Below are 18,200 nucleotides of genomic sequence, written 5' to 3' on the forward strand. Positions count from 1 at the left end.
AGCACTCTGCTTCATGTTTTCAAGCTTTGCTCCGCAACCATGAGGGCTAGAAACTAGAGTCATAGTTATAGAGTTTAAAGCCAGAAGGGGCCACCAGATCATCCTGTATATCACAGGACATCAACACCACCAGCACCTGCACACTAACCCCAATAGCCAAACTTAGACCAAAGGAAAACTGATATTCCCACCTAACCACTTGACTCCAAGAACTGGGACTTTATGAAAAACACCAAATATCACAAGATTTGTGATAACATCATGAGAGGTGGCAACACTGGGACCATGTATGAAGGACCTCAGCTCCAACCCCGCTCAGGACCCTATACCAAGCCCCAGCTCTTCCCTGTATGGGAGCCTGTAAAAAAGTGCCAATGCAGCTCATGACCTTAATCATCCTCCTAACTGAGGGCTTGAAGGTCTGAGCAAGACACACACACTCCCAGCTGTCGGCACACTAAGGGCTTGTCTGCATATACGTTTAGTTCATAGCAAGCTGGGGTGTGAATCTACCCTGCACAAGCCTGCTGCAGACTAAACCTCCAAGTGGATGCATTTTAAAGAGGACCAGGTCAAAGCACCATAACAAACTGTTAATGTGTGTCTACAGGGTCCACACGGACAGTTATTCTGTTGCAGGCTAGTGTGATGTAAATTCACATCCCAATTTGCCACAAACTAATTATTTATGTGGACAAGCCCTAATTCAGTTCTTCTCCCCGGATAGTGGTGACTGGGGATAATTCTGCTCTTCTCATGAATGCCATACAGGGCTGTGACTTTGGAAATCATAGCTCATGACCTCAGTGCTGTGTGACATTGCCACCAGGGGGTCCCTGTGATGCAAACAAACTGGATCTGCATACCTGTGGCCCTAGTGATCATCGATTAATAATGATTTAGGATATCACTCTATCAGAGCAGCAGCTTGGAAAGGGATTATCTGCCTTCCTTCAATTGCAGGGCAGCAGACAAACCAATCTAGGAGAGAGAACAAGTCCCGGAGGGATAATTTCATTCCTATTTCCTGACAACACAGTGGAAATCAACAGTTTCCATGGAAACAAGTCAGTTTGATGCCTGTGCATTGCCTGCCTCTTGTGTTGCTGCATATCAGGCCCATGCTGAAAGATTCTTGAGCCACAGCCATGGATGTTTGTTTTAGGGAATATGGGACATGATGCATGCATACGGTACCCACAGTCTTTACTGACTGTGTTACATATTTCAGCAGAGCTCTCTGATGTGACAGACAGTATTAACCATGAATATCCTCCCCCTCCTCCATTCTGATGGATGGACTTATCCATAGGATCCCTCCCCAGTATCGTCCTGCAGATGGGTTCGTCCTGAAATACAGCACAACCTAAAGCACTGGCAGGAAAGAACACAGGGTGCACTGGCATAAGGACAGCCCCACCCCCAGTTGCCTGTGTGTGCACTGATTTCCTTCCTCTGCACTTTGGAGACAAGATCTGTAGAGGGATTTCCCTGCTTGAAGATTGTTCCTGCTTTATGGATGAGGACAATGTATAGAATGGTATAGCCTACAATGCCAGTGTCTAATCCCCAAAAGTAACATCCCTTTATAGGAAATGCCACATTGACTCTAAGCTGCAGCACCTGGGGCCTTAGGGAATACAGAATGCAATGCTGGTGCTGTGCAGCTCCCTCTGGGATCTTGGAGTACCCTGCGATATTCAGGGTAAAACAGGATCCAGTGCTGGTTCTGTGCAGCAGTATCATGAACTTCAGGAGAATACAAAACTTGATGCACTGTAGATTGCAGCACTGGGAATTCCATGATAATAGACAACTTAGGGTCTGGGTCTGGAAAAGGAAGGCTGGGAACCCCAGAGAAATATAGAAAGCAGGGCTGGTTCCAGACAAAAGACCTGGAATTGTCAGGGTAATAAAGAATGTAGCACTGTTTTTGGGTGATGACATCAGGGATCCCAGGATAACAGTGATTGCAGTTTTGGTTCTGAGCAGTTCTGGGCCTCTAGAATTCCAGGGTTACAGAGTGCTAGCAGAAGCATATGCTCCACTCCAGGAGCAGGTAAAATGGCACATTTGTTTGGGTTTCTTGCTGTATTTTCTTGATCACTGAAGTATTTGTGTGCTGAAAAAATCCACCTTTCCTGTTTAGCCTGTGTGTGTGTGTGTCTGTGGGTGTGTCTTGCTGTGCTGTGTACCTTAGCTGTCTGCATGACTCCATCCCAGAACACCCCTGGAGCTCACAGGAGGCCTCCTTCCAGTGTGATGATGATGCCATCAAGCACCAACAACATCCTAGGGCACCAAATTAGTGCAAACTAAATGACAGGAGTGAAAGGATCCAACTTTGATGGACATGCAGGGATACCAGGGACTCAGCCTCTAAGTCTGTCACCTCCTGAAGGCTGCAGTGAACTCTAATGACTCTGCAGTAACACTTGCTCCACTCACACCCAGTGCACTAAAACAACAGGACTACTGACTTGCTGGCAATATTGGTTTTGCCATGGCAGAGGGAGCTCTAACTCTCCAAAACGCCATCTGTATAAATAGTGCCCAGCACCTTGGCAGGCAGAAAAATAACAGGGCAACCCACACAGTAACACTGGAGGGAGGAAATGGCTAGTTGCTGTGAAAACTCCAGCCACGATCAGGCACTGGTGTTAAAATGTGTTAAGACTGAAGACAGCGTCAGCCTAATGCTTTGCTATGATTCTCAATGGCCTAATCTGACTCAGTGATGTAAAGGCAGGCTCGGGTCAGGATACACCTCAGAACAGACAAAAGAGTGCTGTGGAGTAAAGACAGGCTCTTCAGTGTCAAGATGCCATTACTTGGCTATAAAGGGATGGGTGGTATGCTGTGGCATTTCTCAAAAGTCAAGACTTGAGTCCTGAATGGCCAAGTACTCTGGCCTGTCAACACACACAGACATGTTTCATGTGTCCTGTAGGCCTCTCTGGAGAAAGAGGATGAACTATCCTTCTTTGCACCCCCTCTCTCCCTGGAGATAGGAAGCCACCATATAATAAAAGGCTTCCAGCTACTAAGGCCATGTATAAAGGGCATGCATTAGTTATATCTGGTCAAGAGTCTAGGGGTATATCTGCAGTGCAACTGGGAGTTGTGATTCCCAGTATGGGCAGACAGACACACACTAGCTCTGCTTCAACTAGCACACTAAAACAACAGTGTGGACATTGTGGCATGGGCAGTGGCTCAGGCTAGTCATCTGAGTTCAGACCCAAAGGGTCAGGTGGGCTTGGATTGGGGTGGCCAGTTCAAGCTAGCATGGGTCTGTCTACTCATGCTGGGAATCACACCTCCCAGCTGCAGTGTAGAAATATCCAAAGGGTCCTGGACTCGAGCATTTGCAGAGAGAGGAGTAAAGGAGAAAAAAACGTAGTTCAGGAGATGTTTGATCCCTGCATCCTCTTGCACGGCACTTCCTGTGACTTCCGACAGTCACAGACTGCAGGGTAGAGGGGGTGCTGCGGCGTGCGGCAATCTCCCCTGGACCTAGATGCATTACCCTATGTTGTGCAAAGCTGGGAAAGGTACTGGGAGGGGGGTAAGGCGGACTGACTAGGGTCCATACTCACTATTACAAACCTGTAGAGGAGGAAAGTGTTGTGGAGCAGAAGGTAGACTCCGAGGGTCTGTACGAATTATCACAGGCTGTGCACTAGAGGCACAGGCACTGCAGGAGAGGGCCGCCTCTCCAGGATGCATACATGTTATCACAGACTGTTTGAAGATATGCTGCTGTCCTAGAGAGAACATTAAAATGGTGTTGTATACCTCCAGTCCCTGTCTGCCTGGAAGAGGATGCAGGAATGTTACCAGGCTCCTTGCTGTATCTTGCACCGCTGCACTTTCAGATGTAATTAGGATCACACTGGCTGAAAACATGCTGTGTCAGAGATGCTGCTCCCCTAAACCATGAGAAACCGTAGCTTGATCACTAACACCTCCAGTACAGCAAACCCCAGGCATTATACTGAGTGTAAAAATCAGACAGTCTGATTTCCAAACCTCGCAGCACTAAAGGAGGGAACAACAGCCCCAGGAGTGATTGGTCATGGAGGCTGAATCTCCATTCTCACCCCAGAAGAAGATAATGTTTCTAGGTCAGGATTGGGACCCATTTTAAATTAACAGAGCTTCAACTCCTCTGTCACACCAAGTGATTCCTCTAGGTCAAGACAGGGATCCATTGGAATAGTAATGTGAGAAGAGGACTGACTTGAACAAGCAGGCAGCAGATAAAACCCTGGACTTCCATTCTCATCACTCCTGTTCCTTATCCTTCACTTTCTCAAGGAAAAAAAAAAAAATCACCCAAAGCCCCTTTCCCTGTACACAAACCAAAACAACAAAAAAGCTCTGCAACCAAATTTTTAAAAGTGGCTTCTGATTTTGGGTGCTTCAGTCTTTGGTGCCAAGTTTGAGACACCTTAAAGTTTCTGAATTGATGCTGCTCAAAACGGAGGCACTCAGAATTAGGGGCCACATTTAAACATGTTGCCATTAAAAAATAAAAGCCAATAAAATTCATTATCAGTGGATCCTTCCTCCTCTGCTGGGTATCCAGAGTGTCAAGTACTCTCCAGCAAGGCTTCAAATGGAGAAAGTCAACATCACACACACAATGAATAACCCATGGAGAAAGCAGGAACCCCACGCAGCCAAGAAAGAGAAATCCTGCTATGATCTCTTCCAACATCCACGCTGAAGTGAAAGAGGTGACCTGGTTTTGGGGCTGAAGCAGAATGACTGGCTCTGCAGAATGACACGTCATGTACCACCCCATCAGAGATCTCTAGAGTTCACTCTGCCTTTTGGCCCTCATTCCCATCTGGCAACAAGTTTCCACTTGAGGCTGCCACCATGCTCAGGCAATTCCCAGCTATACATAGAGGCGTTTCTATTAGAAGTAAAAGCACAATCAGCTTAAGAAATAGCCAGAGATTACCAAAGAGATCACAGCAGCCAGAGCGAGAGAGAGAGAGAGAGCAGTAACCTTTATATGTGTATTTATTAGAATCAAAGAACCTTACCCTGATCTCAGGCCATCATAAATCAGGAGTAATTCCAGGGAAGTTAATGTAGCTACGTCTATACAAAATGTGTGAGTGAATCAAGCCTATAAAAGATAGAGACTTATTATGTCATCCACTGCATTGTCCTGCCAGTGCAGAACTGTTCCCTCAGGGTACGTCTGTACAGAAAGCTGGGAACTATAATGCCCAGTGCGAGTGGACACACGCACTGGAGCCTAAAAATAGCAGTGTGGCCACGGCCGCACATGCAGCAGCCCAGGGGAGCTGCCTGAACACATACCCATGGGGTGTTGGGTATCTTTTTACTTGGGTGGCTAGCCCAAGCAGCTGCTTGTGCTGCTGTGGCCACACTGCTATTTTTAGTGCACCAGTTTGAGCAGAGCTAGCGCATGTATGTCTACCCATGCTCAGAAGTACACCTCCCAGCTGCTGTGTTTGTAGACACACCTTCAGGGAGACCTCAGGATGTATGGTAAGGAGGCAATTGTTTTTTTCATTATAAACCCCTGTTCTTAGAAGTTTATAAACTGTATGGATGGGGAAAGGCTTTCTGAATTGAAAAGTGGTCGTTAATTGTCACCCTCAAAACAGAGGGCCAGATCCTAAAAGACTAGTCTATACTCAGGCTAGACCTGCACTGAGGGTAATGAACATGGGCTTCACAATTTTGCCTTTAGGCCTTTTTCCCTCCCAATGTACAGGAAACCAGCACAGGCTTTTTTCCCCTATCTGAGGAAGGCAGAATAACAGACTTTCTAGTGCTCTCATGGGCAGATTAGGTCTGCTCTAAAAAAAAAAAAAAATTTTTTTTGCAGATGTTGAGAAGTGAATACTCAGTGTCTCTGTGGACTTCTGCCTGTTGATGTTCTGAGAAAAAGTCCTTTCATACAGCTGAGAAAGAAACTCTGCTCTGAAACATGGCTACAGTTTATGCGCAATCTTAATGTTTTTACAATGCTTCAGCCACACTCCTTGGCCCGTTAGCTAAGATCCATGGCAGTATCAGTTTAATCTGATGTGTCCTCTTTCAGGGGGACCATATCCTGCCCTGGCACCTCTGCCATCTTATATCCAGGGTGCAGTGTCATTGTTACAAAATGATTGCACTGGCATGATAAACAGGATCTTGACAATTCCTGATACTCGTTACAGTAGCATTACACACCAGGGAATTCAGCCTTCACTCTTCATCCGTGTAGCTTTAACAGTGTGACCTAGACCCATATGAAACAGGAAGTGAGAAGTAAGGAGGGGTGGTGTTGGTGGAGTGGGTTATTAAAACAGCATTTTTATTTCCCAAGTCCTGAGTTCAATTCTTAAGTCACAAGTGAAAAGGAGTTGGGCTCATCCCAAATCCCATTTTGCATATCTCATAGCTTGTCATGACTGACAATCTTAGGAGAGGCCCAGGTTTGTGTTGCCAACCCCAAGCATTCAGAAACCATGAGTAATGTACCAAAAACCATGAGATTGGTTTAAAAATCTTGAGATTTTAAATATAATACATTTGGAGTTCTTTTTATTTGTCTCCGGGTGCTGGAGCAGTTAGTGGATCACATTTTCAAGCTCTTTTCTGCAACACGGAGGCTACAAACTCACTTTTTTTTAATACAACAGCTGAGATTTTTAGTTGATAAAGCCCCAGATGCAGGAATCAAGTTAAGAACAACAAATCGTGAGATTCTCAATAGAATCACAAGAGTTGGCAACATTAGGCAGGGCAGCAGGAATAACTGCATTGGGGAAACGTGCACAGCATCTGTCCCCAGTATATCTTCATAAACACTTAATTCACACAAAATGTTAAGAAGAGATTGAGCATTAAAGCTGAAATTCCATCCTTCATCCCCTCCATTATGCCTGGGTCTAGCAAAGGCTTCAGAATCGAGAACCATGGGAGGTTTTACATACCATATTTGCAGATGGATTTAGGGTCAGATTTCAGACTCAGGGCTCCATTCTTCTCCTACTTACAGTGGTGTAAATCAGCAGCACTTCCAATTAAGTCAGTGGAACTACATCAGCACAAAACTGATGTAAGCAAGAACAGAATCAGACTTAGCAGCTGACTAGGAGCCATGAGCTCCTGACTGCTGATCACAAGTCTGACACTCATTCACTGTGTGGCCTTCAGCAAGTCACTTAACCTCTCTGGCTCGGTTTCCTCATCTTTATAATGGGGATTAGGACAATACTTAACTACTTTACCTCATAGACAATTATTTATTAGTGAATGATTGCAAAGCACTTTGAAGATGAAAAGCTCTACTTAGGTGCAACCTATTATTAATTGTTCTGAATATCTTGACTTTTGAGCTTAAATCAAGCTGTTAATATAATTTTAAAACCATTAAAACAGTGGTATTGCTTTAATAAATACTGAAAGGATGAATAAGAGAGGAACATTCACGAGCATCATCTTCAGCCTCTCTTCACTACCACCCTAATATTTATATTTAGTAATAAGCAATGAGAAAAAATACTTTCTGTGACTAAAACCCATCAGATCGGTCCAGGTAAATAATATGTAAATTAATGCCTAGATGCTATGATGGATACATTACAAATGCCATAGATGAAATTAGATAAAGAGGCTGGGGAAGAAAAAGAAGAGAGCATTTTGGAGCTGTCAGAACCAGTACCCCTTACACAGTCTGGCATCTGGACCCCTCCAGGTCTGAGCAGACTGGTTGAGACAGTGACTCTAGACTTCCTGAAGTCCTAAGCTGTATTCTGACCTAGGGTCGGTGGAATAACTGATCACTTCCCTGTGCACAGATCCATGTGACTACAATCATTGAGGTGCTTTCTGTTCTGGTTCATGATTGAAGCATATACTTTTCTCACCAGATAAATCTAACCATAATAGAAGCCATAATAGGAACAGCCCCTATTCCAACACAATCTTGATTTATACTTCTCTTTTTTTCTATTATCAGTACTGTGTTATTAATCACTATTGTTTGTCAGATCAGGGCCCCATTGTGCTAGGTACCGTATAAACATATAGTAAAAGACATTCCCTGTCCCAAAGAGCTTACAATGTACACAGCTCTCCATATTTCTCTGCATGGCTATATATGTGAGAACGTAGGAAGTGCTACAATTAAACACACTAGTGATCCATCTAGTCTGGTATCCTGCTTCTTGCTGTATCATAACCAGATCCATCATATCTTGTAGTCTATCTCTGATAGTGGCCAATGCTGGCTGCTTTAGAGAAAGGCACAAACTCTCCATATAATACACTTAACTGTGCAGTACTGTCCCAAGGAGGAAATTTCTTCCTGCTATCAGCTGGTAAATGTGAATTGCATGGATGTCTACAGCTCTCTGGCAAATCATCTCAGTAAATAAGAATACTGCTCCTTCATTTTAAAGAACTGCAAAATTAATATCGTCCTTATTCCTGAAGAGCTTGGATTTAGCTATTAATAAAAGGGAAACCCTTTCTTTCCCATATAACTATTGACACTTCTCTTGCACCATCTATGTTAAGATCAGAGCACTTCCATTCATGAATTAAGATTATGTATGATGTGACATAGGTTATCGTATCACATCTATGACTTAAGTAGTAGTGTTCTGCTGGTTCTAAAGATGGGGAAGTAAGATACAGAAAGGTTAAGTCACACAGCAAGTGAGTGGCAGTTCCAGGAATATAATTTAGGTCCCCTGAGACCTAGGCTTGTTCTTTAGCCACAAGTTCCACCTACCCACTTACTTATGTGTCCCCCTCCGTTGGTGTTCCAGTTTTCTGAATCAGAATGTGCAAAAACAGTTCTGAGATCAGAGGGGACGCTGTTTAACTGTGATGAGAGTGTTGTCCTGTTGCAAAGACGTTTCCTATCATGCATCATAACACTGAGGTGTTTTTAAAATACGATCTAGTTGCAGTTCTCCTCCCTACCAGTTGTGCCATGACTTGCTTCATTATACATTGCAAAGAAGAAAGAAGGAAAGGATTACACCCAAAGATATTTTAAAAAATTCCGTTTAGCCTGTGTCTCATGAAGGCAGTGGATTGACTATGGGTATTGGTAGCAGGTTACTTTTCATTCTGAGAGGCTTCCCCAAAAGAAGTTAATTTTATCGTGGGCATCTGGCCAGAAAACCATTACATTTTGGGTGGCTGCCTATAACCCTCTTAGCCACGCCTCTGGTTTTGCTACATTAAGTGCACTGAATGAAAAATCCTAGCATTGGTTCATATGGGTGGAGCACGCATAGGTTTGGCTCCTGCTTACAACTAAAATCTCTGCTCAATACACCATGGCAAACTTTGCTCCTGCAACTAAAACACCAAGAGACAGATTCTCTTCGATTCATTAACTTTTATGTTAACTTAGTTGCTCTCTCAGGGGCTTATCCTGCATGCTAAGCATCCTCTATTTGGAAAATCCCACAGACTTCTTTGGGGCAAGATCAAACCCTAAGTCAGTGCGAGCTGGGGACACTCAACATCTTGAAGCATCAAGCCCTAAGCCAGGCAAGGGAGGGGTTAACATTTTTATCTTATTTTACTGTATTAGGACAACATTCACAGATGTGGCCTCTGATTTGGACCACCTCAATTTCTGTAACCAAACTTGAGGCACCCACTCAACTGGAGCTGTGGCTGCTCAGCATCTCTGAAAATCAGGCCCGAAATGTCTCAAGTTGGGTCTCAAAACACTTGCCTTTAATTCTCTAACTTCACATCATTATATTTATACATAATTATGTACAACATGGTGAACGTTTATATGTGCTTTCTTTAGAAAGTCTAGTGATAAGGGCAGGGAACTGGTATTCAGGACTCCTGAGTTCTGTTCCTGACGAAGGGCTTGTCGTCACGTACAGTGCAGCTGCGCTGCTATAGTGCTTTAGTGAAGATGCTATTACGCCAACAGGAGAGCTTCTCCTATCGGTGTAGGTAATCCATCTCCGCAAGAGGCAGTAGCTATGTCATTGGGAGGAGCTCTCCCATTGACATAGCTCTGTCTACACTGGGGGTTAAGTCAGTATAACTACATCACTTGGGGTGTGGATTTTTCACACCCCATGTGACGTAGTTATACCGATGTAAATTTGTAGTGTGGGCCTGGCCTCAGTGTGCACTCAGATCACTTAGCAGCTCTGTGCCTCAGTTTAACACCTGTAACGCTGGCATACTAACATTTACCTACTTCAGCAGAGTATTGGGAAGATTAACTAATGCCTGGAATGCTAGGAGAGCCTCAGATGAAAGGCACTGTTGAAGTGCAAGGAGGAGGAGGGGGGGGGTGTTCACACTAGGAAAAAAGGTGTGTTCTTACCATGTCAGCTAACGTGGTAATTAACACATGATAAAATCCTAGTGAAGACAAGGCAGTTTGTAGTTTTCACATGTTAGCAGGTTGAGGTAAGCCCTAGGGGAGCCTAGGATTTACTTTGATGTGCTAACACACGTTAAAACTACAACTAACTTGTCTTCACCAGGATTTTATCCCTTGTTAATTACCACATATTAGCAAACATATGGTAAGAACACACTTTTTTCTCCTAGTGAAGACAAGGTCGACACTTATGTTACAGTGTAGGAAAATGTCAAAAGAGCTAAGGTGAAAAGTGTAGTGGTTCTAAGGGTGTGAGACCTCTGTGAACTGCTTCAGGAAATAGTGATGATATATAATATACAAAGAAACTGGTGTTTATTTAGGGCTTGAGTCTGCATCCTCACTCATGTGAGTAGCCACAGGACAAATCACATGAACAAGAGTTGCAGCAGGGCTATCTAGGTTTGCAGTGATATATTTATATTCTCTGTTTACAATATTCTGATCATCTGTGTCATATTTTGGCTCAAATGTGTATCTCCTGCTGCTCTTCCTTTCGCAGGCAATTGCTGAGAGCTATGTACATTTCTCTTGCGTTAATTCCTTTTTCTTGTGGTTTATCATGGCATGCTATGTACATTTATTCTTGTGCTGCATTGTACTTTGTTGCTTTTTATTAATCTTAGGAAAATGGATGCATGTTCTTTACTAAATCCCAGAGGCTTACCACTGTTTGGATGTACACATACTGCTAAAACAAACAAAAAGGTTATAATTCAGGTGTTGGAATATAAATGGATTCCGTTAAAAGGCATGAGCCCAGGGCTAGGAGTAGGAGTTCTCTCACTCTGTCAACCTCTATTTCCCTGGACAAGTCACTTCACCCCCCATGCCTCAGTCTTCAAAATAGGGATACTATTCATCACTTTCCTCACAGGTGTGTGTGTATTGTATAATGCTTTTAAGGTTTGCCACATTAAGGTCCCTTTACAGCACTCTGGATGTGAAAAGGGGTCCCAAAGAGAGCATGAATCACATTTACACCCACTTTAAGGCCCCTTTATGCTGCCAGAGTTGTCTAAAGGGCTCTTGGTATAAATGAAAATCTGACCATTAAAGTAATATATAAATGCTGAGCGTTACTCTGTACAGTGAGTGGACACAAGAATACCTACAGGCTGAGATTTTCGAAACTGCCTGGGACCTCTGGACCCCGAGTTCACATGGGCAGCATTGACTATTTCAGCCATAGTGTTTGCTCAAGAAGAGAAGAGAGAAGTTTCAGCTCCATACATTTTGAGGATGACAGAGTGAGCAGCGATGTACCCTGCTGTACCTGGACAGGCCAATGCGTGCTCCTGAGATATCTTTTGCTTTTTGAGAATATGTGTCCATGAAGATTGCCTTTTCTGAGGGAATTTCTAGGCAGCACTGTATCTAAAATAATGCCAGTGCGCCTTTCCATTACAAAGCAATTTACAAATATCACCTAATTAAGCTTCATATCATCATCTCTGGGAGGTAGGCAAGTATCACTATCCCTATTTTACAGGTGCGGAGAATGAGTCACAGAGACATTAAATTACTCACCAAAGTATCAGAGGCCAAATAAAATCCAGAACAAAGTTCTTGGCTCCTAGCCTTGTATTCAGTCTATTGCAAAACACTTTTCTAAAGGTTCTAGCTTAGTATTGGCAGGGCTTAGGTTTATATTTGTTCCTTTGTATTCTTTCACCTATACACTGAGCATCCCCTTGAGGCAAATACATTAAGACCAAGTTTTTGTACACATATAACTATGTTGGTTAGGGGTGTGGGGTTTTTTACTGAAATAGTTATATCAGTACAATCCCTAGTGTGGCCACAGTTATCCTGGCATGAAGGTCCTTACACCGGTAGAGCTCCTCTTCCCATATGGGAATATGCTATACCACTATGAGCACATTTATGCCAGTAGAACGAGATCCTCCACAGTGGTTTGTACCGCTTTAATTATACTGTATAGTTAAAACCGTACAAGTGTGTGTGGACAAGGCGTAAGACTCCTTACTCGGCATGGAAAGTATTCCATCTTTGGAAGGGGCTTGATCTGGATATAAAAGTTTTTATGAGGGAAGAAGGTCTTGAGGCTAATGCTCAGGTCTGGGACTAATAAAATGTTGGGTTGGTTCTCATTGCTGTGTGACTCTGGACTTAGCAGCACTGCATCTTAGTTCTTTCATCTAATAGTGATAATAGTTTCCTACTTCCTGGGGTATTGGAAGGCTTAGTTATCTCATGCCTTTAAAATGCGTTGAGCTCGCTAGACAGCAGGGCATCTTTTTATTTATCTACTTATTTTGCCATGTGCCATAAAAGGAGAGTGAACATTTCTGGACTTTGGAAATAACTGTGTCCCCATTTTCTTGCTTACAGACTCTCTATTTGGGAAGCCCAATCTCAAATTAGATCAACATCAACTATCCCCATGCTTTACTCACTCCATCCAAGCAGTTCATCCAACACCGGCAGTCTGTAGGGCCAATTCATGCAGACACTCTGAAGTAGCAAATAGGCATCAGGAACAAAAAGGGGAGGGTGAGGTCATAAGATGTGGTCCTAGTGGTAGCACATCCACAGTAGCCAATGCTTAGGGAGGACCGAAACTAAGCTTCCTGCCAGCTCTGAGGCCCCAGCATAAACCAGTCTGGGAAAAGAAATGTCAGCTGCCTTTCTTCTATCAGGCTCATCCCACACCATTAGAGGGTTTTACCATCATCATCTGGTGTTAGTCACCATGCTGAGACCTCAGCAGCAGACGCACATATAGCAGCCGCATCGACATCTGCCATTATAAATACAGGCTTTGCATTGTTGGGTAATCCGTTAACAGCAGCGTAAGTGATACTGGGAGAGTAATTAGCAGTGACTAGCAAACCATTGCACTCAGAAGAAGTACTTGTTTGATAAGATATTAATCAAAATAACATTTATTGCATTCAGTGTAGTTCCTCTGTATTTTGAAAATTTCAGCATACACTGAATGTTGGTGTTAGCAGAAGATGCTGGATTGGAAGCCCTAGAGACTGAAGTCCGGTTTATCCACAGATCAGGTGTGATGTTAGTGAAACCATCCCCATTCTACCATGCTGGTGTGATCTGGAGGAACTACCTCTAGAATTAAGAGGGGAGTTTAATCTTCATGACACATTCAGCCGTCAGCCTCTCTGCTGAGACACCCCCATCAAAAGGACCAGCTACTGTCAATTGTATTGTGTTGTTTGTTTTTTAATGTGGCTAGCTGTCCATGTGGAACTAGGCTGAGACCCACCAAACTCATTTCATATTGTGCATTAAACAGCTGTCAGGTGGTGATGACTCAATCTCACCCACAGCCTGATCCCAAAAAAACTGGAGACATAGGCTTCACTATAGCAATAATCATGTTTTAATGTGTGTGTTCCCACCATGTTATAACACAGATTCTTCCTCCCTGTCTGAACAGAAAAAACCCATGTCATAAACATGTTAAGGAACCATGTTTTAGCTGAGATACCAGTGAAGATTAAAGCATGGCTCTCAAACATGACTTTCTCTGTCCACACAAACAAGGAAAAAAATACCTTAGAACCTGGCTGGGTCACAGCCATATTTAAACACAATTCGTTTTGTAGTGTAGACAGGTACTTTCTGTGGCAAGAGATTTCATATCTATTACCAGTCCCCTGAGCCACCCCAGCCACCTAATGGCATCAAATGGAAGAAGTCAATAGTTCCCTTTGACGCGTTTTCCATTTTCCCTCCAATTATTTCCCTGAACAATCCTGTCCTGTCAGCTCCTGTGTGGATACCCTTCGTTACTTCATTATCCTAAAAGCTCTGGCACCGTAATGTGCTACCATGGAGATAACTGATAGGATGCAGTGAGGTCATGAGCCCTACTGAGACAGAGGTCATTGGAAAATTATGGATAATATAAATCATAGAATATCAGGGTTGGAAGGGACCTCAAGAGGTCATCTAGTCTAACCCCCTGCTCAAAGCAGGACTAACCCCCAATTTTTGCCCGAGATCCCTAAATGGCCCTCTCAAGGATTGAACTCTCCCTGTGTTTAGCAGACCAATGGTCAAACCACTAAGCTATCCCGCCCCCCGAATCAGTTCATTTACCCTCTGTCAGGCAGCTAAACTCTGCAGCTGTGCATTGGAGTCAGTGGAGTTACAGTTTGTCCCCTTCTGCTTGCTAGATCTAAAGGAAAGGAACTATTCGCTCTGATACTGTTCTTGCTCATTGGCCATACTTGGTACATCATTGCAGCAGTCACTGTACAGAACTTCCATAAAAGATAGATTTGACTCTCAGCATTCAGGGGTCATGGAAGCACAAACCCAACAGGCTAACCAGGGTTTTGCTCAATAACAGTTCTGGGAACCCTTTTTCTCTTCTCAACAGGTTTGTTCACAGTAGGTTGTAAGCTCTTTGGGGCAGAAACCATCTTTTTGTTCTGTGTTTGTACAGCACCTAGCACAATGGGGTCCTGATCCATGTGGGAGCTCCTAGGCACTGTGGTAATACAAATAAATAACACTTATAGCTGAGGCTTCTGGAAGTCCTTCCCTCACCATGATTCCCAGGAACACTTAATCAGAATGGGATCTCCGATAGGTTCTAAAATAGACCATTGAAAATCAGCAAGCAAGAATCTCAGGCTCTTTTGAATATGCAATGATGGGAGGTTTTGTTTAAACAACTACTCTGATTCTTGCTCTGTTTTCTTTTCCCCAGAAATAGCAAAAGTGGCATCTCCCTAATGCACACTGTCTCCCATAGCTCAGGGACACCTGGGCCCCTGTACAGCATATTGGACCATTCTGTTCATATACCACCAAAGATGGAGCTATTCAGGCTCATTACAGGCTCTTTCAATGATAAAAGAGTTATAAAAATAATTTTGCTAGTAGATGTCATAGTGCAAGGACTAGAGGGGGCAAAAGAAGAAGAGAGAGAGCGCCCACGCAACAAAGCAGGGAAAGAAGAGGGAGAATACAGTTTGTGGAAGAAAATAATCTAACACTCTGTCACAGCAGCAGTTCCTCCGAGGGAAATCAGCAGCAACCTGCATCCTGGTCATAGAGGATAGCAATGCCTAATAGGGAAGGATTAACCAAGCTACAAACAAGCTCAGGATGCACTCCAGGTGTTGTGTATAATATGTGTGTGCAGACCACCTTCCCTGGTCACCAGCTATTTGTTGAAGCTGCTGGTGATTATTGTGAAGGTCACATGAAGGGAAAGCACCAGAAAATTTCTGTCACAAAATGGTAGCACCCAGGGAGTTGAGCACATAGGGGAATAACCACTGCTTTTTCTGCTTCTCCCCATAGCTCCTGACATGGCATCCACCATGGAGGACAGAGAAGGGGGGTGGGGAGGGGATGAAATTGAACTTAAATTCCACTACTGCTCAGCCTCACAACAAGCACATCCATCTTTAGGTGGCTGTGTAGCGTTCAAGGCATGTCCTGTATCTAGCCAGACACAATCAGGAGCAGAGGACATGCTATGAGAGCATACTCTTCCTAGCATTTCACCTTGTGGGATTCTTCAGGGTGAAACTTAAAACAAATAAGAAATCTAGTCTTGATGATCTGTTCAGATCACAATGGCTAACGGGCATCTTGGTATTTAACAGGGATTGTATACGGTTATTTATCTGCACACACAATATTAACTGATCAGTATTTTTTAGAATCACCATAGATAATTCATTTTAGAAAATTATGTGGAAGCTGTATCATTTCTGGCTCTGGCTTGCAGGTCTCTAATGTGTGATAAAAATAAGGGACACCCCAGAATGTGGCTATTTTTCTCTGACATTTCTATCCCTGACATTACATAACATATGGAGCCTTTGTCTGTGCTTTACTGGATTTCCATTAATTTTCTGTACATTCTATACAACCATCTATGTTATTCATTCTCTCCTTGAAGCAATGCCTTCCTCCCCTACTCCTCATCCTCCCACCCTGCCAGGGCCCAGCAGCAATTGTCCTCCAGCAGCAGGGGTGAGGGGGGACATCCTACCATCCTGCTCATCCCCAGGAGTCTGCCTTCTTGTATTTAGCTCCCATAAATAAATAAATAAATGATTTAGGATTAAAACCATTAAATCTCCTGTGATGTGGACAACACATCAGCTCGGTTCCTTCTTACTCCCTCTCCACCCCCAAACAAATGGCTTCTTTTGTGCATTAGTCACTCCAAAAGCAGGATTCGCCTGGTGCTGCATCCTCCTCTCAACCTCTTTCACACACACACTCCCCCCGCCCCTCCCAGCCCACCAAGCAATATGCTGCCCAGCATCGATCTGCTTTGATCAGTTCCCAATCAGATATTACCATTTCAAAGTGGACATTTATACGCACATATGCGCTTCTAATCTTATGCTGAGGGGAGGGCTCTCCTGCTAGTGAAGGTGACAATCAAGGGAATAAGAAAAGGAGTACTAATGGCACCTTAGAGACTAACCAATTTATTTGAGCTCACGAAAGCTTATGCTCAAATGAATTGGTTAGTCTCTAAGGTGCCACAAGTCCTCCTTTTCTTTTTGCGAATACAGACTAACACGGCTGCTACTCTGAAACCAATCAAGGGAATGTCACCGGTCATAGAGACTCCTGATTTCTGCATTGTAGGGTGCAGTGCAATCCCGGCACTAGGATCTCTGTGTGTCGCAGGGGCTGGGATGATCCATCTCCACTATGAATCCCAAGTTCAGAGGAGCAAGATCAGGCCCCCTCCCCTGTCCTGGATTGCACTGCATTAAGCTTTGCACCGCATGTCCATTGAGCAATGCATTGCACAACACAGATGCATCGGGGACATCAGCCCTCATAACATCCCCTATAATCGTCTATAGTTTATAAATCTTACCTTCCCACAAAATTTTCCAGCACTGAGCTCTTGCCGGCGCTCTGTCCCCCCACCACAGCGATCTGGGGCAGGTCCAAGTCGGCGTTCTGACCGATGGAAGCGAAGGCGTCCTGGAGCTTGTTGACCAGGGGGATGAGGTCTTCCATCCCTCGGTTCCCCATGTCTGCAGCTCCGCCTGGGCTCTCGCCTCCTGGGCTTGCAACGCAAACCCCTCTTTCTCCCCGCTTGGTTTGCAAAGGATTTACTGCTGGGGTTTGGCCCCCCAAGCCCTCATCAGGGGTTGTCCCCACCTCACAGCTAGGTGGTGGGATGGTTTGCCCTCCACTCTCCACCTAACCTGGGTCCCTGGATCTCTGCAGCAGCGCTGCTACCCCGACTGCCAGCTCAAGCCCGCTAGCCACAGGGCTCCTCACGGGATTTAAAGCGCACGTACCAGTAACGGCCGCTAGAGGGCTCCCTCCTGAGGGCCGAGAGCTTCATGGGAGTTGTAGTTCATAGGGATTGCTAAAGGGAGCTATGCCGTGAGCCAGGTGTCTTTAGGGTACCTGCCTCCGTAGCCTGGGATCTGCTCCCAAGCCGGGACACTAGAATAAGGGAGGCTTCCAGTGTCTCACGGAAACACAATACAATTCTCCAACACAAAAGGGGGGTTCAAAATTGGCATTAAAATCAACCCTCCAGAATGTGAAATCTGGAGGGTCTGCATAATCCCTGATATATTTATGATGAAGAAGCCAAGAATATTTCACTCCTCCCAAAACGCAGTAAATCAGTGCTGACTTTAAATATTCAAGACACACTGCAGATTAACAGCTAAATATATTTTTAACTAATATCTCTGTAAATAATCTCTGTTCTTGTAAGTGCCCTTACCTAGTTTACTAATCACTAAAGTAGACGTTTATTTATTTTATTTTATTTTACTTTTAA

General features: G+C 44.1%; 1 protein-coding gene across 6 annotated transcripts in view; it reads right to left on the reverse strand.

The window, feature by feature from the left end:
• DNM1 (dynamin 1) overlaps positions 1-17,695 on the reverse strand; it is a 99,436-nt gene extending 81,741 nt beyond the window's left edge. For 5 of the 6 annotated variants that reach the window (XM_074973711.1, XM_074973710.1, XM_074973713.1 and 2 more), the window contains exon 1: positions 17,271-17,693. In XM_074973711.1, the coding sequence (XP_074829812.1) occupies positions 17,271-17,431 (161 nt within the window). In that variant the 5' untranslated portion in view covers positions 17,432-17,693. Of the gene's footprint in view, positions 1-17,270 lie in introns of all 6 variants that reach the window. The other variant, XM_074973712.1, reaches the window with a different exon arrangement.
• Between the last annotated feature and the right edge of the window lie 505 nt (positions 17,696-18,200).

This window comes from Natator depressus, chromosome 16, assembly GCF_965152275.1.
Source record: "Natator depressus isolate rNatDep1 chromosome 16, rNatDep2.hap1, whole genome shotgun sequence".
Classification (NCBI taxonomy): Eukaryota; Metazoa; Chordata; order Testudines; family Cheloniidae; genus Natator; species Natator depressus.